This window comes from Phoenix dactylifera, chromosome 4, assembly GCF_051530095.1.
Source record: "Phoenix dactylifera cultivar Ajwa chromosome 4, Ajwa_hap1_PhDact_Kaust_v1.1, whole genome shotgun sequence".
Classification (NCBI taxonomy): domain Eukaryota; kingdom Viridiplantae; phylum Streptophyta; class Magnoliopsida; order Arecales; family Arecaceae; genus Phoenix; species Phoenix dactylifera.
In genome coordinates, this window is record NC_143193.1 from 9441381 (window position 1) to 9466015 (window position 24635).

At 41.1% G+C, this 24635-nt stretch overlaps 1 protein-coding gene across 1 annotated transcript; it reads right to left on the reverse strand.

The window, feature by feature from the left end:
• Positions 1 to 23911: 23911 nt before the first annotated feature.
• LOC149753638 (uncharacterized) lies at positions 23912 to 24325 on the reverse strand. Its single transcript, XM_089930334.1, has one exon. It carries the CDS (start codon positions 24323 to 24325, stop codon positions 23912 to 23914), a length of 414 nt encoding a protein of 137 aa, XP_089786460.1.
• Between the last annotated feature and the right edge of the window lie 310 nt (positions 24326 to 24635).

Genomic DNA, 24635 nt, shown 5'->3' on the forward strand with positions numbered 1-24635 from the left:
TTTGTCTTCAGTCTAGACATCATGATCCTAGACATAGCCTTATACAGGGTCGTACACAAGCTAATTGGCCTGAAGTGACTGGGTTCTGAGGTGTCTAACCACTTCGGCATCAGAGTGATGAAAGTCCTCTTTCAGAAATCCAGCATGCTATTTGTGGCAAAGAACTGCTGAATAGACGCCACCACCTTATGATGGATGATGGGTCAATATCTCCTGAAGAACAAGGAAGAGAAGCCATCTAGCTTGGGCACTTTGTCCTCCTCCATGGACTAGAATGCCCTCTAGATCTCCTCTGTCGATACCTCAGTAATTAGGGAGCCATTAGTCGAGGTGGAGACCAACACATTAGAAGGGGGGCAAGAGAAGGACCCATTCCCCCACCCCCAACTTGGTTGTCCACCTCAATCTAAAGAAGGAAAGGACTCATATTTGATCGCCTCCTAACTATCCACACACAGTCCGCTGGCGCCTTTGAGGTCACAGATCCAATTTCGATGCCTCTTGATGATCGTGGATTGGTGGAAAAATTTAGTATTCTCTTTCCTTGATCTACTAAACCCTCGACTTACTAAACCCTCGACTTTTGCTACCACGACACCTCCTGCTATCGGAGTAAGGAGTGGTGAGCTGATAGCTTTCACCGAAGCTGAGTCACCTTAGCCTATGAGAGCTCACCATCGCGATCCTCGCTCAACTACATATTGGAGATGAAGGCCTTGATCTCATCCAACTTTCTAAAGATGTTGCCCACCTCCACCCGTTCCACTGACGGAGCCTCCGCTTGGTTAGCTCCAATCTGCACATCAAACGATACATGGCATCACCATACACTGGAATCCTCCAAACACCTTGTACGATATCCCATGATTGGGGGTAAGAGAGTCAAAATTTCTCAAACCAGAAAGGGCTACAATAAGAAAGATAGAGTCAGAGCTAATGAGGACTAGGCAGTGTTTAGAAGCAATCCAAGAAAGATGACACACCTGATGGTCAGGAAATCACTGAATCCAACTAGCTGTAGTGAATGCCCTGTTATTCCACTCCCAAGCTCTGGCATTGCCCAGGTGGTTGTTGTATAAGTGAACCTAGGCATAGAAAAGCCGAGGTCAATCAGGTCGTTCACCATGATAAAAGTCTTAGAATTTCCTAGTCCCAACTTTATCCGAGAAGGGTCTGCCTCCCCCTCTTCTCTTGAGGCCTATCAATGCAGTTGAAATCACCAACAATTAAAGCCGAAATGCCCTGATCAATCAACATTGAGACCTTATCCCATAGCAGTCGATGTTGTCATTACTCAGTACTTGCATAAAGTCCAGACAAGGGGGTCTGTTAGGTTCTAATATTACAAGAGTGACTTGCCGAGTACACTTGTGAAACACATTCATAGTAGCATCACCTACCCTCTAGACAGCAACAATACCCCCCAGCAAGACCTCGAGATTCAATGGCATAGAAATCTTAGGATGTTGGGACTATGATGGATGCGGGTCAAACCCCTACCGGAAAGCCGCATCTTTAGTAGTAAGCATAAATCTAGCAACTAGTGCTGCACAAATCTCATGAAGGTGGAGAAGGAGGGTTTCCCCGTCCCCTACAGTTCCATATTAAGATTCTCATTGCTTATGATTAGCTAGTGATGGAAGGGTACCTCACCAATCCCAACTGCAGCCCCAAGGCCCACTCTATAGTGGCTGGGTGGCTGCCCCCTCCATCTCTGCCCCAAGGTCCACCAAGATCGCCTTGATATGGAGAATCTGAAAGAGTAGATGCCCTACAAGCCAATCGCAATATGTATTGCGAAAGGTTTTTTCTTTTGATTTGTCCAAATCATGTACATGACATTTAAATATGAATAAAGGCGTTATGTTTTATCATATGCTGTTGATTATATTTATGATAAACTCCTTAGATTAGGGCAATGGTTTTAAGACTATGATGAGATCATACTAGTGAGACTTAAAATCCTAAAATCCTAATCTTAAATATTTCCAGTCATTGGTACATTGAGTCGGGGATCAATGATTACCGGAAAGACTGGCATGTCTTATGTATGCTCGATGCAGAGGATGATTGATCTCACAATCATTTGTGTGGAGACACTAATACAAAGATGTGGGTGCTCATTAGAGGAATGAGTTCACTGAATTGACCTACAAAGAGAAATCTTATGAAGTCTTACTTACATGTCAAAAGATGATTCTCTTAGTGGGAGTTGTGCAACTGATCCTATGACCTGAGATCACCATGGTATCTTATGCACATGAACCCATATTTTGGTTTACACTCATTCATGACAATAAGTTATGTACGAGGTCTTCTGGATATGGTGAATTGTGTACGAAGATTATGAGTAGGTCAACAAGGAATTAATCACTTCTAGTAAGAGAAGATAGCATCCTATTTATTCTAATCATATGATAATTCAGAAAACCTTTGATCAAAGTAGAATGAAAATTAGAAAGAGTTTCTAATGTTTCATTATTTGAATTATCATTAAAAGATTGAGAAAAATATGAATATGAAATTGAGTTTGACATATATTCATACTCATATGCATTTTTGGGATGCAGTTTGATTAAAGGATTGAATTGCATGGTAACTTGCCACTGAAGGATATTTTTGGTATTTCCACCAAATTCCATATTTTCCGGGTAGACATGACACGTTGCTAGACGTCAATCTTGTTTTATAGGTTTGATCAAATTAAAGAGTTAATTCGATCACCAATTAGAAAGGATTCTAATTGTTAAGTTCGGGTTCGCGCAGTTTGGACTTAAATCGATTAGAAGAGTTCTAATCAAGTTGGGTCAACTCGCACTCACACCTATTGCTGGCTAAGTATGAAACCCAATGGGTCACACACAAAAAAACTTATCAAGGGTCTAATTGGATTAGATCATGTTTGCAAGATAAACATCCTAGCAGGTGTTGCAAACCTTAGCTCCTAATTCGAATTGGATTCGAATCTGATTCGAATTGGATTCGAATCTGATTCTTAATTGATCTAATTTGATTAGATCATATTCTAATATGGGTTAGCCAAGAGTTGGCACCTAATTGGCTTGGTTTGAGTCTAATTGGATTAGATTTAATAAATCATTCAATCTAGACCGTTAGATCTTGATCTACCGTTGGATGAAGACATAATGGAGAGTTGGTTTAACCCAATTGGATTGGGTTAGAGGATGGCTACCATAATTGACCATTGGATCTTAATCCCACCATTGGATGAAGACATAATGGGTCAAGTGAATGGCGCCTTGCATTGGAGCCCTTGGATCATCATCATGAAAGATCAAGAGGTGAGGCGTGATGGACATGTGATTAGCATGTGATGTTGACTTGGTCAAAATATGGCACCACATGAAAGGACATATCATTTGATACACCTCCTCACTTGATCTGCACCTCCTCTTATTTGATATGGCCCTTTAGATGATGCCCTTTCATGAGAGGATGTGTGGATGGGATGCATCCCTTGGAGATGCATCCCTACACCTATTATAAATAGGTTAGCACTCCATGGGTTTCATCATTCCAATTCCACCCCACTCCTCTTTTCTTTCTTTCTTACATTAGTTTCTTTCTTTCTAGCATTGCTTCTAGTGTGTCCTAAGCCAAGACAAGGTGGTCTTCTTTAGGACAAAAGGATTAGAAGTGATTTTAGAAGGCTAAAGGAAAATAGAAAGGAAGGAAAGCAAGCCATTAGAGTTCTTTAGAAGAATTCTGCATTAAGGATCAAAAGTCTTTGGAGCTAAAGTCTTGATCAAGTTTTCGTATGGATCACCATTGGAGGGCGGACACTTGGACGCCTCGTGGAGATTGTACACTTTGGATTAGCGTTTGAGGTATTCTACTAATTCTGCATTTATTTTATATCATTTGATTGTAATCATTAAGGTGATCTAGGCTTAAAAGGGTTTCATGCATAGGGACTTTATTAGGAAATTTTTAAAATCCCTAGCTTCCGCTGTGCATTATAACATGCTAAAACCCTACAGTGGTATCAGAGCCATCCTTAATTGGTTCAATCAAATAATTATGTATGATGTATGATTATTAATTTACTATGAGATAGTAATGTCATATGCTTAGAGAAATGCTGAAATGTATGATTAATATATGATATGTTATGTAATAAAATATCATGATATGAAATTTTCCATATGAAAATATGTTGAAGCATGTTAATTAATTGCTTATGATTTATACATGCTATGAGATAGCCATGATGCATAATAGTTTATTTTAGACATGTTAAATGTATGTTACAATTAAAGAATGTGCTAGAGACTAGTAAGCCCTCAATAAAAATTATATTAAGTCATAGTGTTGAAAAACTTTGAGCTAACCCATTCTAGAACAATTAATCTAATTGGTGTCTAAGGAAAGCACTAAAGGTGGTTACTTAATTAGGACCTTACTCTCTGAGTAAGGGGAGCCTCCCACCTGCTTACCTGGCCAATTGTTTGATTGCCTATTATGGATAAGCTTAATATTGATATAACACTATTGATAGCCTTCCTTCATGCCTCGATATTATTATGTCAAGATCCATGCTAGTTTGTTGTGCTAACACAAGACTTGCAATGGGGACTGATGTTATACTATCTTGGTGCATTAAGATGCTTATGGCATATTTTAATATATTGCCTTGTTGTGCAACCACAAGGGCAATATTATTCGAATATGACTATATGGAAATGAAGGGTTTGACTTAACTAAAATATTATTGTTTGTTGTGCTAACACAAGGCAATAAGTATTTTAAGAGGACAAGATAAAGTTGAGAATTGCATGAGATGCAATTGGAAAGAGTTTCCTACCTTTGAACTCATAAGAGTTTGTTGTGTAAACACAAAGCTTTTTATGATGAATTAGGATCTCAACCCTACTAAGAAAAATTATATTTTCACGTTTATCATAGGGGAGGGCTATGATATTCGATAAAAATAGTAGGAGACAAATTAGATTAAAGTCCTTATCTAGTTGCAAACATGTCATCATGATTGGTCTGCTTATATTAGTTTTGTTCTTGCATATGTAGAATTATTAAATGGCTTCTTCACTTTCACTAAGAGGCATCTTAGATGCCAACAAGTTGACCGGACCAAACTATGTGGACTGGTTGAGGAATTTAAAGATAGTACTCACTCAGGAGAAAATTTTCTATATACTTGAAACCCCTGATCTTGGAGATCTAGGGGATGATGCTACAGAAGAGGAGGTTGCCACACATAAGATGTGGAAAAATGACAGTGTGACTGTCAAATGTATCATACTTGCCTCTATGAACAATGAATTACAGAGGCAACATGAAGGCATGGACACTCAATCCATACTTCTCAATTTAAAAGAGTTGTATGGAGAACAAAGCAGGACTGCTAGGTATGAGATATCTAAGCAGTTGTTCCGTGCTAGAATGAATGAAGGAACTCCAGTGCAAAACCATGTTCTTATGGTTATAGACTTGATCACCAGATTAAGTCAATTAGGTTTTGCTATGGATAGTGAGCTCAGTCAGGATTTGATCCTGCAATCACTGCCTGATTCATTCTCTCAGTTTGTTGTGAACTTTCACATGAACAAGCTGAATACCTCCCTGCCCGAGCTGTTAAATATGCTCAAAACAGCTGAAGGACATATTAAGAAGGATAAAGGTCCACTCCTTCTTATAAATAGCACCTCTATGAGGAAATCGGGAAATAAGGGTTCTAAGAAACGATTGAACCCCAAGAGTAGCATCAAAAAGAAAAAAGGAAAGAAAAACTCCGGATCAAGTACCTGTTTTCATTGCGGCAAAGCTGGCCACTGGAAAAGGAATTGCAAGAGTTTTCTTGCAAGTATGAAGACCGATGCAAGAGTTGCATCAAAAGGTATGTTTATGTTACATGCCAACTTGTCATTAAGTTCTTCAAATTCAAATTCATGGGTATTGGATACCGGTTGTGGTTTTCACATTTGCAAATCTTTGCATGGACTACAGAAAATTAAAATTTTGAAGAAAGGTGACTTCGAGCTGTATGGCGCTGGAGGAGAGTCCATCCAGGCTGAAGCTGTTGGAACCTACAACTTGGAATTGCCTTCGGAAAAGCTCCTACAATTAGAAGATTGTTATTATATGCCCAAAATTATTAGAAATGTAATTTTCATTCCTTTGTTGTTAAAGAAAGGTTTTGAAATTAATGGAAAGGGCAATGGTTGCTCTATTTATTTTTCTAATAAGCATCTTTGCAATGGCATTATGGAAAATGGTCTTCTAGTTTTATTACTTAATGACAATGTCTTTCATATTAATAAAAGCAATAAAAGAAAGAGAGAGGAAGTGAATAATACCCTCCTTTGGCATTGCCGACTTGGTCACATAAGTGAATCAAGAATTAACAAGTTATACAAAGAAGAGTTCTTTGATCCTTATGATTATGAATCATTAGGAACTTGTGAATCTTGTCTTATGGGAAAAATGACCAAGTCTCCATTCACTGGACATGGAGAAAGGGCAAGTGAGTTATTAGGACTTATACATATAGATGTATGTGGTCCTATGACAACTCCAGCTAGAGGTGGATACTCTTACTTCATCACATTCACTGATGATTTATCAAGGTTCGGATTTGTGTATCTTATGAAACATAAATACGAAGCCTTTGATAAGTTTAAAGAGTATCAAAGTATGGTTGAAAAACAAACCGGAAAGTGTATTAAAATCCTTCGATCTGATCGAGGAGGTGAATACCTTTCTAGTGAATTTTTAAATCATCTTAAAGAAAATGGCATTCTCTCTGAATGGACACCTCCGTATACGCCACAACTAAATGGTGTAGCTGAACGGAGGAATCGTACTCTATTAGATATGGTAAGGTCCATGATGTGCTTTACAGATCTTCCTATTTCCTTCTGGGGTTATGCCTTAGAAACTGCTACATATGTGCTAAACAGGATACCTTCAAAATCTGTATCTAGTACTCCATATGAGATATGGAGAGGTAGAAAGCCCAATCTTAAATATTTTAAAATATGGGGCTGCCAAGCATATGTCAAAAGAAATTTTGGACATAAGCTAAGTGCTAGATCAGATAAATGTACATTTATAGGTTATTCCAAAGAAAGTATTGGATATCTCTTCTATCACCCTACTGAACAAAAGGTATTTGTTAGTAGGCATGCCACTTTCTTAGAAAAAGAGTTTATCTTAGAAAAGGGCAGTGAAAGAAGAATTGAACTTAATGAAGTTCAAGACCTACAAATAGAAACACAAGAAATTCTTCAACCAGATGTACCCATTGATGAAGTACAACCACAACACACATCTCCTCTCCAAAGGTCAGATAGAGTGCGAAATGCACCTAAGAGGTATGGGTTTATCATTGAGAATGATGAAGCCCACATCATCGAAAATGATGATCCTCTGACCTATTCGGAAGCTATCATGAGTAATGACTCTAACAAATGGTTAGAAGCTATGAAATCCGAAATAGACTCTATGTATACCAACCAAGTATGGACTTTGGTTGATGCACCAGAAGGTGCTAACCCTATAGGTTGCAAATGGGTCTATAAGAAGAAGATTGGAGCAGATGGCCAAGTAGAAACCTACAAGGCTAGATTGGTGGCAAAAGGTTTCAGGCAAAAGCAAGGAATTGACTATGATGAAACTTTTTCACCAGTTGCCATGCTTAAATCTATTCGGATTTTGCTTGCAATAGCTGCATACTATGATTATGAAATTTGGCAGATGGATATCAAAACCGCCTTCCTTAATGGTTATCTTGAGGAAGAGGTTTACATGACACAGCCAGAAGGATTTGTCTCAAGTGGGAGAGCAAATCAAGTATGCAAGCTTAAGAGATCCATTTATGGATTAAAGCAAGCATCGAGGAGTTGGAACATCCGTTTTGATACAACAGTCAAAGAGTTTGGTTTTATCAAAAATGTGGATGAACCATGTGTGTACAAGAAGACTAGTGGGAGTGCCGTTGTCTTCTTAATATTGTATGTAGATGACATACTAATCATTGGAAATGATATTCCAATGTTACAATCGGTCAAGACTTGGCTATTAAAAAGCTTTTCCATGAAAGACTTGGGAGAAGCATCCTATATACTTGGTATAAAGATCTATAGGGATAGATCTAAAAGGATGCTAGGCTTGTCCCAGTCTAAGTACATAGATCGTGTGCTAAAAAGATTCAGCATGGAAGGAAGTAAAAGAGGTTACTTACCTATGAGTCATGGCATACGTCTCTCTAAGAAGATGTCTCCTAAGACATCTGAAGAGAGGAATAGAATGAATTCTATTCCCTATGCTTCGGCAGTAGGATCAATTATGTATGCTATGCTATGTACTAGGCCTGATGTTGCTTATGCCTTAGGCATAACAAGCAGATTCCAGGCTGATCCAGGATAAAATCATTGGATAGCTGTGAAAAATATTCTTAAGTACTTAAGAAGGACTAAAGATATTTTTCTAGTTTATGGAGGATCTGAGTTGAAACTAGAAGGATTTTTTGATTCTAGTTTTCAATCAGATCCAGATGATAGCAAGTCCACTTCAGGGTATGTCTTTACCCTAAATGGTGGTGCAGTGAGCTGGAAGAGTTCCAAGCAGCAAACTGTAGCTGACTCAACTACTGAGGCAGAATACATCGCTGTAAGTGAAGCCGCTAAGGAAGCTGTCTGGATGAAGAAGTTCATCGCTGAGTTGGGAGTAGTTCCTGAGATTGCTGGACCAGTTTCAGTTTATTGTGACAACACTGGAGCTGTTGCTCAAGCAAAGAAACCAAGATCTCATCACAAATCCAAGCACATTCTAAGACGCTTCCACCTTGTTCGAGAGATCATCGAGAGACAAGACATAGTCATTGAACGAGTAGACACAAAGAACAACTTAGCAAACCCGTTCACTAAAGCTCTACCACAACAGCAGTTCGATCGCCACCTCGATTGTATAGGGATAAAATATAAGAGCGATTGACTTTAGTGCAAGTGGGAGATTGAAAGAGTAGATGCCTTACAAGCCAATCGCAATATGTATTGCGAAAGGTTTTTTCTTTTGATTTGTCCAAATCATGTACATGACATTTAAATATGAATAAAGGCATTATGTTTTATCATATGCTGTTGATTATATTTATGATAAACTCCTTAGATTAGGGCAATGGTTTTAAGACTATGATGAGATCATACTAGTGAGACTTAAAATCCTAAAATCCTAATCTTAAATATTCCCAGTCATTGGTACATTGAGTTGGGGATCAATGATTACCGGAAAGACTGGCATGTCTTATGTATGCTCGATGCAGAGGATGATTGATCTCACAATCATTTGTGTGGAGACACTAATACAAAGATGTGGGTGCTCATTAGAGGAATGAGTTCACTGAATTGACCTACAAAGAGAAATCTTATGAAGTCTTACTTACATGTCAAAAGATGATTCTCTTAGTGGGAGTTGTGCAACTGATCCTATGACCTGAGATCACCATGGTATCTTGTGCACATGAACCCATATTTTGGTTTACACTCATTCATGACAATAAGTTATGTACGAGGTCTTCTGGATATGGTGAATTGTGTACGAAGATTATGAGTAGGTCAACAAGGAATTAATCACTTCTAGTAAGAGAAGATAGCATCCTATTTATTCTAATCATATGATAATTCAGGAAACCTTTGATCAAAGTAGAATGAAAATTAGAAAGAGTTTCTAATGTTTCATTATTTGAATTATCATTAAAAGATTGAAAAAAATATGAATATGAAATTGAGTTTGACATATATTCATACTCATATGCATTTTTGGGATACAGTTTGATTAAAGGATTGAATTGCATGGTAACTTGCCACTGAAGGGTATTTTTGGTATTTCCACCAAATTCCATATTTTTCGGGTAGACATGACACGTTGCTAGACGTCAATCTTGTTTTATAGGTTTGATCAAATTAAAGAGTTAATTCGATCTCCAATTAGAAAGGATTCTAATTGTTAAGTTCGGGTTCGCGCAGTTTGGACTTAAATCGATTAGAAGAGTTCTAATCAAGTTGGGTCAACTCGCACTCACACCTATTGCTGGCTAAGTATGAAACCCAATGGGTCACACACAAAAAAACTTATCAAGGGTCTAATTGGATTAGATCATGTTTGCAAGATAAACATCCTAGCAGGTGTTGCAAACCTTAGCTCCTAATTCGAATTGGATTCGAATCTGATTCGAATTGGATTCGAATCTGATTCTTAATTGATCTAATTTGATTAGATCATATTCTAATATGGGTTAGCCAAGAGTTGGCACCTAATTGGCTTGGTTTGAGTCTAATTGGATTAGATTTAATAAATCATTCAATCTAGACCGTTAGATCTTGATCTACCGTTGGATGAAGACATAATGGAGAGTTGGTTTAACCCAATTGGATTGGGTTAGAGGATGGCTACCATAATTGACCATTGGATCTTAATCCCACCATTGGATGAAGACATAATGGGTCAAGTGAATGGCGCCTTGCATTGGAGCCCTTGGATCATCATCATGAAAGATCAAGAGGTGAGGCATGATGGACATGTGATTAGCAGTTGATATTGACTTGGTCAAAATATGGCACCACATGAAAGGACATATCATTTGATACACCTCCTCACTTGATCTGCACCTCCTCTTATTTGATATGGCCCTTTAGATGATGCCCTTTCATGAGAGGATGTGTGGATGGGATGCATCCCTTGGAGATGCATCCCTATACCTATTATAAATAGGTTAGCACTCCATGGGTTTCATCATTCCAATTCCACCCCACTCCTCTTTTCTTTCTTTCTTACATTAGTTTCTTTCTTTCTAGCATTGCTTCTAGTGTGTCCTAAGCCAAGACAAGGTGGTCTTCTTTAGGACAAAAGGATTAGAAGTGATTATAGAAGGCTAAAGGAAAATAGAAAGGAAGGAAAGCAAGCCATTAGAGTTCTTTAGAAGAATTCTGCATTAAGGATCAAAAGTCTTTGGAGTTAAAGTCTTGATCAAGTTTTCGTGTGGATCACCATTGGAGGGCGGACACTTGGACGCCTCGTGGAGATTGTACACTTTGGATTAGCGTTTGAGGTATTCTACTAATTCTGCATTTATTTTATATCATTTGATTGTAATCATTAAGGTGATCTAGGCTTAAAAGGGTTTCATGCATAGGGACTTTATTAGGAAATTTTTAAAATCCCTAGCTTCCGCTGCGCATTATAACATGCTAAAACCCTACAGAACCATGGCCTCATGGCGGAACAGCCCCCCCAGAAGCATGGATGGTGGACGATCGCCTTACCTCGACAGCCCTCGCTGTCATTGTAGCAGTGGTCGGTACAAACTACTGAGAGGGGGGGTTACAGCAAGCAGTTTGGGAGGGAAGTGACCCTAGATCACTCATTCCCCATAACATCTGATAGGTCTCCAACTAGGGGGCTGGTGATTGGTGGCATGGCACTAGGCGGAGAGGAGAGAGAAGCGTGATGTCGTCTGGTAGAGGAGATGGAGGCCGACCAACGAGGAGGGAATTGGCTTCCTAATCTCGTTGTTCTGTCCGACAATGAATGTGGGCAGGTGTCTGGATGACTCTCGGCCGAGGAAGGAGGCTCGCGGTCGGTAGTCAAGTGTGGGGGTGCTTGGGGCCGGGGGAGAGCGATGCAATTGGTGGTGGTGATTGACTCCTCCTTCAGCACTGGCGAAACACTAGTGGATTTGATTAACTAAGGGGTCTTTGCTAGACCCTCAACTAGGCTTAGGCCTTCCACGGCCCGCTCCGTGCTCGATTGTGCTCAGGACAAAGGTGGGCTCCTAGGCCACTTCAATTGTAACGAGCGTGAGCCCGCCTCACCCATTGCCATGTCCAGCCCATTGGAGTTAGATATCTTCAGTGAGCCCAACTCTATCAACAACTTGTTGAAGCCCAATCTAGACCTAACCGGGTGGGGGGCCAGGCTCGGAGTCCGGCCCTTCTTTGCTGAGCACGATGTGCAACATTTGATGGCTTTTGCCACCTATCTGAGTCCGACAGTGAACTGGGCGAACTCGGGCCATTGAGTTGCGAGTTCGAGCGTGTTGCCCAGATAGACAACCCAAGAGGGGGGGTGAATTGAGTTTTAAAATAATTTTACAATTAAAACTTTTGTAGATGACTAATTAATACTTTTGCAAGGTGATTAATTAGTTGCTATGTGCTGTGAGTGAAATGAGAATGAGAGAAAGAGAGACAAGCAATCACAAACACGATGTTTATAGTAGTTCGGAGCTAACCCTTGCTCCTACGTCCACTCCCCAAGTCTCACTTGGGAATTCACTATAACCCCTTGGATTACAGCCGGTTGTTTTCCAAGCTCACAACCAAACTTGTTGTTTTACGAGCTCACAACGAACTCGGTCGGTTTTCCCAGGCTCACCGACTAGAACCAACCCCGATTGTTTTCCCGGGATCACAATCGAACCCTTACACGTTGGTTTTACACTCGGCTCACCAACCAACCTCTACACCCTTGATTCAATTCTCCGATTGAATCAAGCAAAGACAATATGGAAAGAATAAGAAACAAACAGAAAAACTGAGCTTCTTAAAAAGCAGATTTGCTACAATATAAACTAGAGAGAAGTTAAGAGCCCTCAAACACTTTTGCGTTGGAGTAGAATAAGGCTTCTTGAACTTTGAGTCTCCTCTGGAACGTCTGATCGACTTGAATGCAGGAGGAGACTTCTTTCAATGCTGGGAAGAGGTTGTTGGATGGAGTTAATGGCGCTCTTCCTTCTTTTTCGTTGAAAGCAAGTTTGCAGAGAATAAATGCTTGATCTCTTTGAATGGAATGGTAGTTCTCTACCTTGCTACAGTCCTCTGTGGCTATTTAAGCCATCCTCCACGGAAACTAGCCGTTAGACACCTTTTTCTGCCCGTTCTGCACACTCTGCACAACCTGACAATGTGTCCGTTGGGGTCGGAGTCGACTCGCGCGATCAGGAGTCGACTCGGCTGTAGCGGGAGTTGACTCATGCTTTTCTGGAGTCGACTCGGCAACTGTTCCGGATTTGAATTAAAGTAGCTTCTTCGACTGGGAGTCGACTCGTCTTGACCCGGAGTCGACTCGCCAACTTCTGGAGCTGACTTGGCATTTTCGGAGTCGGCTCCTCCCATGAAATCCGTAGATCAACTTTTCAATTTGATCCGCTCGAGTCGACTCGACAGTCCTGGGAGTCGACTCGGCGCTCAGAGCCCGAACTCCCGATCTTCTGTCTTTTGGCTCGTCTAGTCTTGGAGTCGACTCGAACTTCTCCGGAGTCGACTCGGCTCTCAGTTTCCGAAACTTAGTCTTCTGCCTTTTTGGTGTACCGCTGCCTTGGAGTCGACTCGAGCTGTCTGGGAGTCGACTCGGCTCTCAGAGACAACAAATTGATCTTCTGTCTTTTTGGGTCGCGCTGTCTTGGAGTCGACTTGCGTATTGCGGGAGTCGACTCGAATCTCAGAGTCCGAAAACGGTTCTCTGACTTTTGCCTTGTGTTCCACTGAGAGTCGACTCTCACTTTCTTTGGAGTCGACTTGCCAACCATCGGAGTCGACTCGCGTTCCACAGGAGTCGACTCGAATCTCAGGGTCGAAAAAACGCTCTCTGACTTTTCTGTCTGTAGCTTCTTGGAGTCGACTCATATTACTCCGGAGTCGACTCGGTAAGCATCGGAGTCGACTCGCGCACTTCAGGAGTCGACTCGCTGACAGGTTTTGAGTTGATGCTTTCTGTTCGTCTGTCCGTTCTCAGTCGGAGTCGACTCAAGCCCGTGCCAGTGATTCTGATACGCTTGGAGTCGACTCGTAATATCCTGGAGTCGACTCAAGTCTCAGACTTTGGTTCAAACTGACTTCATACCTTATCCAAAATATCTTGAACCAAGTCTAGAAACACTTAGACACGATTTTCACTGAAACACTTAATTGAATTCATTAGTAAACATAAGATATACTCAAATGCTTTGAGCTCATCAAAATCAAATAGGGGTTTTAATCAATCACTCCACAATCTCCCTCTTTTTGATGATGACAAAACTTTGAGTATATGTAAAGTGAATTGCTCAATAAACAATGAAATAAAATTCATAAATGAATTCAAATGTCTGGTAATTTAATATATCCAAGCTTGAAAGGTGTGAAGCAATAAATTTTGGAGTTAAAGCTCCCCCTTTCATTTGGAATTATAGAAGCCTTCATATTATGCAATCAATTGTTTGGCTTATATATATAATTAATGATTTAGCTTTCTTAAAAATTCAGATTCTCCCCCTCAACATATGCATTCTACTTTGTTTTGATTCTCTGAATTTCCTTTTAATGCATTGAAGTTTTTGAACTGAATTTTTGGTTTTTAGAGGAAAAATCTGTCAATTTGTTCTTGAGTTGGATTCAACTAATCTCCGAATATCCCTTGAATAGATTCTGGAGATTACTCCATTAGGAGCCCCAACAGAGAGATAATGAGCCTCGAGGTACCAAATCCACTAGGAACAAATTATGTTTTAATTTTCATTTTGATTCCTTTTATGTTGATTCCATTTACATATCTATTAAATATTTCTCCCCCTTTTTGTCATCGTATCAAAAAGAAGGTAATCAGAACACACAATCAATCATAGATCAAATGGCACAGAATTGCAGAAAATATGGCTACTCATTGTATTGATTTGTATGTAAATACATTTGAGAATACAATAAGTAAAGCAAAACAATACATGTCAACACAAAAATAGCTAAGGTCTCCTCGAGGATGTAACTCCTCCTCTCGAGGATGTGTCTCCTCCTCTCGAGGATGTGGCTCCTCCTCTCAATCTGTTCTGCTCCATGAGGAGGGTGACCGCATCTGTAACATGCCCGAGCTGAGAGATAATGGACGAAGTGGCCCTGCTATGTGTAGTGGAGAGCTCGGTCACCGACTTCTGAAGTGCGTCTAGCTTGTCGATGAGCACATTCGACAAGCGCTCGGCCCTCTGAGTAGTGGTGCTCATGTCCTTCCGGATGTCATCGCGCATCGTCCGAGTGGTGCTCGTGACCTCGCTCATACTGGAGAACTGGGCCTGGATCAAGCTCCGGACATTGTAGATCTCTTTCCGTACATGGGCCGTCATGTCTGTCACGGCTGTCAAGGAAGGGACCAACTTAGAAGATGTGGGTGCAGGAGAGGGAGCAGGCACTGAACCTCGGAGCTCCCTAAGCAGATCATCTCACAGGTCTCGGACAATCTCCTGCCGCAACTCCAGGAGCTGCTCAGGAGCGATCCGGACCTCCATGGGTGGTGGAGCTGAGGAGGAGGGTCCGGCTGAGGTGGTAGGAGCAGAAGTGGAGGGAAAGTCAGGATAGTCAGAATCTGGCTCAGGACTAGGGGAATGTCTGGTGGTATGTGTGGAGGTGGAAGACTTCCTAACCCAGGTCCCCTCTACCTTTCGAAACCCCATCCTGTGTAGGGTCCCCGGACGCATGCGATCAGTCCATCGCAATGCCTTAGAGGGTTCCCCCTCAGGAATGGGAATCTCGGCCTCCCTAAACAAAAGAGTGAACATCATACCGTAGGGTAGGGTGAGCCTAGGTCTATCTAGTGGCTCACATAGATACCTATACATCATCTTGGGAAAGTTGATTGGGGTGTCCTGGAGGATGTAGAACATGAGAGCTAGGTCTCTCTCAGATACAAAATCAAATCTCCCGGTCTTAGGGAACAAGGACCTAGACAGGATGCTCAGGAGGATCCGCACCTCAACTGGAAGTGAGCTAGTAGATACCTCGTCTAAGGGGGACTGAGGAGGATATCCTAGTATGGCCGTAAGGGCCTCAGTCCTATCCTCGGGGTGTGTGGGAGCCACCCCTACTTGTGGAAGGTGGAGGATGTGGGCAATGATATCCTCCGAAATGAACAAAGGGACACCGGCTACCGTGCCCTCTATACCCCCATCTCCTCGATGGACGGTACCGTAAAACTCTCTAACTAATCCAGGATAAGTGGGGAGATCTAATGTAAGGAAATACTCTAAGCCCTGGACATGCAATCTCTCACCTATGGTGAAGCCCTCCCAGGAGAGATAGTCGAAATCGACGTATCTCCCGGTGGAGACCGCCTTCCCGGCGCACGGCCTCGCGGGAACTGCCCTCGGCGGGGAACGAGCCGGAGGTTGTGACCTCGCGGGATCGTGCCGAGCCTTGGAGCGCCTCTCGGGACCGGCCTCGGGTTGGGACCTCTTCCGGACAACGGCTTTACGAAGCATAGTGACCTAGAATGGGAGGAAAAGCCCTAATGGACGGTGAAAAGGTCGACGGAAAAAGCTTGGGGATGACCAGGGACGACCTAGGAGTCGGCTCTAGGGCTTGTGAACAGTGGCGGCGGAGAATAGAAATGTTTTGAAAACGATGGAGCTAGGGTTAAAAAGTCGGATCCCGCCTGCGAGTCGACTCCTCTGAGTCGCGAGTCGACTCGACCTCGAGTCGACTCCAAAGTATGCGCGAGTCGACTCTCCTTATGCGCCTATTGACCTTGAGTCGACTCCCGACTGTATGCGAGTCGACTCACCCTCTGCGGCCATTGATCTCGAGTCGACTCCCGTAAATGTCTGAGTCGACTCCCCCTTACGAGCCGACTCTGAAACTTACTCGAGTCGTCTCGAACTTTGGCACGCACCTAAAAATCATGCTATGTTCGTGCCGAATGAGGGAAAATCACTAAATTATGATCTGATTTGATGATCATTGAAAAGAAACTCTATTTTAACCACAATCTAATCATCAAAATCAATGAATCTAGTGAAAACTACCACTAGGATGGATCAATCACTCCTAATCCCCTCCTAAGCACACTAAATCTCTCTTCACTTAAGGGTTTTGTAAAAATGTCAGCTAATTGATCATCAGTACAAACAAATTGAAGTGTCACATCACCATTCAGTACATGATCTCTTATGAAGTGATGTCTTATCTCAATATGTTTAGTTCTTGAATGCTGAATTGGATTTTTAGTTAGATTAATGGCACTTGTATTATCACAATTAATGGGAATTTTGTCTTGTTTAATGCCATAATCTTCTAATTGTTGTTTGATCCACAAGATTTGAGCACAACAACTCCCGGCTGCAACATATTCAGCTTCAGCAGTAGATAAAGCAACCGAGTTTTGTTTCTTGCTAAACCATGAGATTAGGTTTTCTCCTAGAAATTGACAAGACCCGCTGGTACTTTTTCTATCAAGTTTACATCCAGCAAAGTCTGAATCTGTGTATCCTATTAATTTTAGGCTAGATTATTTAGAATACCATAAACCTATATTCTTGGTTCCTATTAGGTATTTAAAGATTCTTTTGACTGCAATTAGATGAGATTCTTTAGGATTAGACTGATATCTTGCACACATGCAAACACTAAACATGATATCAGGTCTACTTGCAGTTAAATACAACAAAGATCCTATCATACCTCTATATAGCTTCTGATCTACAGATTTACCTGATTCATCTTGGTCTAATTTGCATGATGAGCTCATGGGGGTGCTGATTGATTTGTTTTCCTCCATATCAAACTTCTTGAGCATCTCCTTGATGTATTTGGCTTGACTGATGAAGATGCCTTCTTCAGATTGTTTGATTTGAAGTCCAAGGAAGTAATTCAGCTCTCCTATCATGCTCATTTCAAATTCACTCTGCATCAAATCAGCAAATTCTTCGCAGAGGCGATTGTTAGTAGCACCGAAAATAATATCATCAACATAAATCTGTACTAATAACATATCTTTGTTTTGCCTTTTCAGAAACAGTGTTGTATCTACATTATCCCTAGAGAACTCATGTTCTAATAGGAATTTGCTAAGTCTCTCATACCATGCTCTAGGTGCTTGTTTCAAACCATAAAGTGCTTTGTTCAATTTATAAACATGATTAGGGTATTGATGATTTTCAAAACCAGGAGGTTGTTCTACATATACCTCCTCATTAATATACCCATTTAAAAATGCACTTTTTACATCCATTTGAAATAATTTAAAGTCCTTAGAGCATGCAAAAGCTAGTAAAAGTCTAGTTGCTTCAAGTCTAGCTACCGGAGCAAAAGTTTCATCAAAATCTATACCTTCTTCTTGATTATAACCCTTTGCTACTAGTCTAGCCTTATTCCTTATTACAATACCATTTTCATCAAGTTTATTTTTATAAATCCATTTGGTACCTATAATTGAATATTCAGTAGGTCTTTCAACTAGATTCCATACTTTGTTTCTAGTAAATTGGTTTAATTCTTCTTGCATTGCATTTATCCAATTTACATCTTTTTCAGCTTCTTCTATGTGTTTGGGCTCAAAATGTGAAACGAAAGCTAGATGATTGTTTAAGTTCCTAAGGGATGCTCTAGTCCTAATAGGTTGAGATGGATCATCTAGAATTAATTCCTTAGGATGCCCGTGAGTATACCTCCAAGCTTTAGTTAGCCCATGATCCACAATAGCCTCTTGGCTTGATGGTGCACCTTCAATTAATTTTTGATTATCATCTTGTAATGTCATCTCATCTATCTTTTCTTCAAGAATTTCAGCATCATCATCAAAATTAACTCTCTTGCTAGAAGAGATGTCACTAGAATCATCAAATACAACATGTATAGATTCTTCTATAACTAAGGTTCTTTTATTAAAGACTCTATAGGCTTTGCTAGTTGTAGAGTACCCCAAGAATATAGCCTCATCAGATTTTGAGTCAAATTTTCCTAGATTATCTTTCCCATTATTATGAACAAAACACCTACATCCAAAGACATGAAAATAGTTTACCTTTGGTTTTCTGTTTTTCCAAAGTTCATAAGGTGTTTTCTTTATAATAGGTCTCAATAAAACTCTATTTAGTATATGACAGGAAGTATTAATGGCTTCTCCCCATAAGTACTTAGGGAGGTTACTTTCACATAACATAGTTCTAGCCATTTCCTCTAGAGTTCTATTTTTCCTCTCCACAACTCCATTTTGTTGTGGTGTCCTAGGTGCAGAAAAGTTGTGTGTTATCCCCTTTTTACTACAAAATTCTTCAAATAAATAATTTTCAAATTCGCTACCATGGTCACTTCTAATAGCTATTACTGAAGTATCCCTAGCATTGGTTACTTCTTTATGAAATTTCTTGAAAACTGAAAAAGCTTGATCCTTATGAGTTAAGAACATGACCCAAGTGTATCTAGAATAATCATCTACAATAACTAGACCATATTTATTTCCACCTAGGCTTGTGGTTCTAGTTGGTCCGAATAGGTCCATGTGTAGTAGTTCTAGAGGTCTAGAAGTTGAGACACAATTTATAGATTTAAAGGAGTTCCTTGATTGTTTGCCAAATTGACATGCTTCACAAATTTTATTCTTTTCAAACTTTAATTTTGGCAAACTTATCACAGAATCTCTTTTAACTAGTTTGGATATTGTGTCCATGCTTGCATGACCTAACTTACGGTGCCATAACCAACTAGCATCATTGTCCTTAGTTTCATTAACAACTAAGCATGGGTTGTGTTTGGCAAGATCCTCAAGGTCTACAACATACACATTCCCACGTCTTATTCCTTTAAAAACTAAACTATTGTCATTTGGGTTTGTTACGATGCATAGTGATGGTTTAAACATAACATCATAGCCTCTATCACATAATTGACTAATGCTTAATAAATTATGCTTAAGACCATCAACATATCGAACATTATCAATAAAAGTAGAAGAGGTAATTTGTACTTTACCTATACCAATGATGTGACCTTGGTTGTTGTCTCCAAAAGTCACAGCACCTCCCTTCTTAGCTTCAAGGGTGAAGAATTGATCCTTGTCACCCGTCATGTGTCTTGAGCAGCCACTGTCCAAATACCAGCAATTTTTGTTGACCTTGGCTGCAAGACACTCCTACACAAGCAGATCATATAATCTTAGGTACCCAAGTTTTCTTGGGTCCTTCATGGTTAGTCATATTGGTTCCTTTTGGAACCCATACCCTTTTAATTTTTCTTTTAGTTTTCCCTTTTCTATAGTCACATATGTTTGCTTTATGTCCTACAGTTCCACAACAAAAGCAGGTTACTTTCTTAGTTTTGCTTTCTCCAGCTTTAACAAAGAAGTTACTAAGAAGTTTTTGCTTATTTTTAGGTTTATATCCTAAACCCGCTCTATTAAATACGGCTCGTTGACTATTAAGTATCATATTCAGTTTTTCTGAACTATATGTAAATTTTTCAACCAAAGGTTTGTACTTTTCAAGTTCTTTAGTTAGAGTTTGTTTTTCGGTTTTTAGAATGTTTAAATCTTTTATGACATTCTCGTTTAAGATTTGTTTATTGTTTTTAAGTTCTGAAATTTCCTTAGTTAGTTTTTCAATATCTTTACTCAAGGTATTAGTCTTTTGAGTTAAGAGTTGATTGCTTGTCTTAAGTTCTAAATTTTCTTTGGTGATAGAGTCCTTATCCTTAACTAATTTATCGTATTTATGTAAGTAAGATTGATTAGCTAGCTTTAGCTCTTTGTTCTTAAGGTTTATAGCCTTATATTCTATCATTAATTCATTAAATGCATCATACAATTCATCAAATGTAAAATCTAGATGTGTTTCGGACGTTACCTCATTTTCATTGGCCATGAAGCAGAAATTGGCCTTTTCTTCTTGTTCTTCATCCGATGATGAAGATGATGCGTCGGAGTCCGATAAGGTGGTGACAAGGGCTTTCTTCTTCTTGTACTTGCTGCTCTTCTTTAGTAAGGGACACTCAGCTCTGATGTGTCCCGGCTTTTTGCACTCATAGCAACCAATCCCCTCATTTTTCCTTTTCTTACCTTTATCCTTGCGATAGGAGTTTGAGGGGCCTCTCCTTTGATGATAGGACTTCTTGTGGTTGATGAATTTTCTGAATTTGCGCACAAGAAGAGCCTCATCATCATCTCCCTCATGATCCTCTTCTTCACTGCTGCTACTGCAAGATAAGTCCTTGTTAGATGATGTAGATTTAAGAGCTATTACCTTTTTCTTATGGGAGGACTCTTCTTCGCTGTGCTGCTTCATTGTTAGCTCGTGAGTCATTAGGGATCCAAGGAGCTCTTCAAGTGGAAGTTTGTTCAAGTCCTTAGCTTCTTGGATTGCCGTCACCTTGGCTTCCCATGACCTTGGTAGACAGCGAAGAATTTTCCTGACAAGATCACTGTTAGTATAGTTTTTGCCAAGGCTTTTTAGGCCATTGACAATGTCAGTAAACCTAGTGAACATGCTAGTGATTGTCTCATTAGAATCCATCTTAAATAGTTCATACTTATGAACTAATATATTTATTTTGAATTCTTTTACTTGATTCGTGCCCTCATGGGTCACTTCAAGTCTGTCCCAAATCTCTTTTGCAGAATTGCAAGTAGGAACTCTATTGAATTCATTCCTATCTAATGCACAGTAAAGCACATTCATTGCTTTAGAATTGAGTTGTGCCTTTCTCATGTCATGTTCATCCCAATCCTTTTCTAGTTTGGGTACAGTGACCCCCTCTACATAGATGGATGGGATGTATGGTCCATTTGATACAATGGTCCACATCTCATAGCCTTGGGCTTGGATGAATATTCTCATCCTAGCCTTCCAATATGAGTAATCGGATCCATTAAAGAATGGGGGTCTTTGGGTGGACTGACCCTCAATGTGGGAAGATCCAAATGGGGTTGTCATTTCGATCTTTTACTCTTAGGGTAGAAGAGTTTAGGCTCTGATACCACTTGTTGCCCAGATAGACAACCCAAGAGGGGGGGTGAATTGGGTTTTAAAATAATTTTACAATTAAAACTTTTGTAGATGACTAATTAATACTTTTGCAAGGTGATTAATTAGTTGCTATGTGCTGTGAGTGAAATGAGAATGAGAGAAAGAGAGACAAGCAATCACAAACACGATGTTTATAGTGGTTCGGAGCTAACCCTTGCTCCTACGTCCACTCCCCAAGTCTCACTTGGGAATTCACTATAACCCCTTGGATTACAGCCGGTTGTTTTCCAAGCTCACAACCAAACTTGTTGTTTTACGAGCTCACAACGAACTCGGTCGGTTTTTCCAGGCTCACCGACTAGAACCAACCCCGATTGTTTTTCCGGGATCACAATCGAATCCTTACACGTTGGTTTTACACTCGGCTCACCAACCAACCTCTACACCCTTGATTCAATCCCCCGATTGAATCAAGCAAAGACAATATGGAAAGAATAAGAAACAAACAGAAAAACTGAGCTTCTTAAAAAGCAGATTTGTTACAATATAAACTAGAGAGAAGTTAAGAGCCCTCAAACACTTTTGCGTTGGAGTAGAATAAGGCTTCTTGAACTTTGAGTCTCCTCTGGAACGTCTGATCGACTTGAATGCAGGAGGAGACTTCTTTCAATGCTGGAAAGAGGTTGTTGGATGGAGTTAATGGCGCTCTTCCTTCTTTTTCGTTGAAAGCAAGTTTGCAGAGAATAAATGCTTGATCTCTTTGAATGGAATGGTAGTTCTCTACCTTGCTACAGTCCTCTGTGGCTATTTAAGCCATCCCCCACGGAAACTAGCCGTTAGACACCTTTTTCTGCCCGTTCTGCACACTCTGCACAACCTGACAATGTGTCCGTTGGGGTCGGAGTCGACTCGCGCGATCAGGAGTCGACTCGGCTGTAGCGGGAGTCGACTCATGCTTTTCTGGAGTCGACTCGGCAACTGTTCCGGATGTGAATTAAAGTAGCTTCTTCGACTGGGAGTCGACTCGTCTTGACCCGGAGTCGACTCGCCAACTTCTGGAGCTGACTTGGCATTTTCGGAGTCGGCTCCTCCCATGAAATCCGTAGATCAATTTTTCAATTTGATCCGCTCGAGTCGACTCGACAGTCCTGGGAGTCGACTCGGCGCTCAGAGCCCGAACTCCCGATCTTCTGTCTTTTGGCTCGTCCAGTCTTGGAGTCGACTTGAACTTCCCCGGAGTCGACTCGGCTCTCAGTTTCCGAAACGTAGTCTTCTGCCTTTTTGGTGTACCGCTGCCTTGGAGTCGACTCGAGCTGTCTGGGAGTCGACTCGGCTCTCAGAGACAACAAATTGATCTTTTGTCTTTTTGGGTCGCGCTGTCTTGGAGTCGACTCACGTATTGCGGGAGTCGACTCGAATCTCAGAGTCCGAAAACGGTTCTCTGACTTTTGCCTTGTGTTCCACTGAGAGTTGACTCTCACTTTCTTTGGAGTCGACCTGCCAACCATCGGAGTCGACTCGCGTTCCACAGGAGTCGACTCGAATCTCAGGGTCGAAAAAACGCTCTCTGACTTTTCTGTCTGTAGCTTCTTGGAGTCGACTCATATTACTCCGGAGTCGACTCGGTAAGCATCGGAGTCGACTCGCGCACTTCAGGAGTCGACTCGCTGACAGGTTTTGAGTTGATGCTTTCTGTTCGTCTGTCCGTTCTCAGTCGGAGTCGACTCGTACTGGTCTGGAGTCGACTCGAGCCCGTGCCAGTGATTCTGATACGCTTGGAGTCGACTCAAGTCTCAGACTTTGGTTCAAACTGACTTCATACCTTATCCAAAATATCTTGAACCAAGTCTAGAAACACTTAGACACGATTTTCACTGAAACACTTAATTGAATTCATTAGTAAATATAAGATATACTCAAATGCTTTGAGCTCATCAAAATCAAATAGGGGTTTTAATCAATCACTCCACAATAGCGAGATGGGACTATTTGGGCCTAGAAGAATTAGGGTCGACTCGGAACCCCTCCTCACCCGATGCCCCCCCTTAGCGACTCACGACCGTCGGATCTTCGCCGTGGCTAGCTAAGGGCCGAAGATCGGCCACCGCCAAGATTTCTTTGGTCTCTCTCAGCTCCACTCGATTTACTATGGTGTATACCTTCTTCCACCACCATAGGCTAGCGGTTGGCAAAGTTCCCCGGTTGGAGCGAAGGGGTGGTCTCTAACGCTAGCTCCGATAGGAGGAACTTGCAGTCCCCATCTTGGTGGCCGATTTGGACGCACTGGAAGCAAAAGACAGGGATGTTCTCATAGATGAAGACCTGCAAAACAACCTTCTTCCACCCCTGTATGAGAATGCCTGGCTTCATTAGCTCGAGGGCGTTGATGTCAACCTTAGCCCTCGTGTAGACAAGCTTCTGAAGGATGTTTGTGAACTTGTCCATTACGATGGGGCGGCAAGCGAAGGCGGTGATCCTCAAGATCATCTTGCTGTCCCAATATTCAAATGGTAACTTTGGCAGGCTCACCCAAACCATTGCTGCCCTTACAACATCCGTCTCAAGGACAAAATCAGGAACCCATGGTTCCATAGCCACGATTTGCTTGGGATGAGCCAGGGGCTACCCAGCAAAGCTAGTCTCGGTCCTCTTCCGATCGAAATTGAAAGATACAATGGTCTTCTGCCGATGGAAAGGCTTCGACATTGTACCGGAGCTCCCCCCTTGCCTTCAACTCCTTGCTAACCCATTCAGCTAGGACTCTGTGGCCCAGCTTCGAGCTATCACCATCATTTTTTCCTAGGATTGCTGGAAATACTTGATCCGCTCCTCTGATAGCTCCAGCACTTCAGTAAAAATATTTCTGAGATTCTTAAGGTCCTCATTGGAGATTTATGACTCG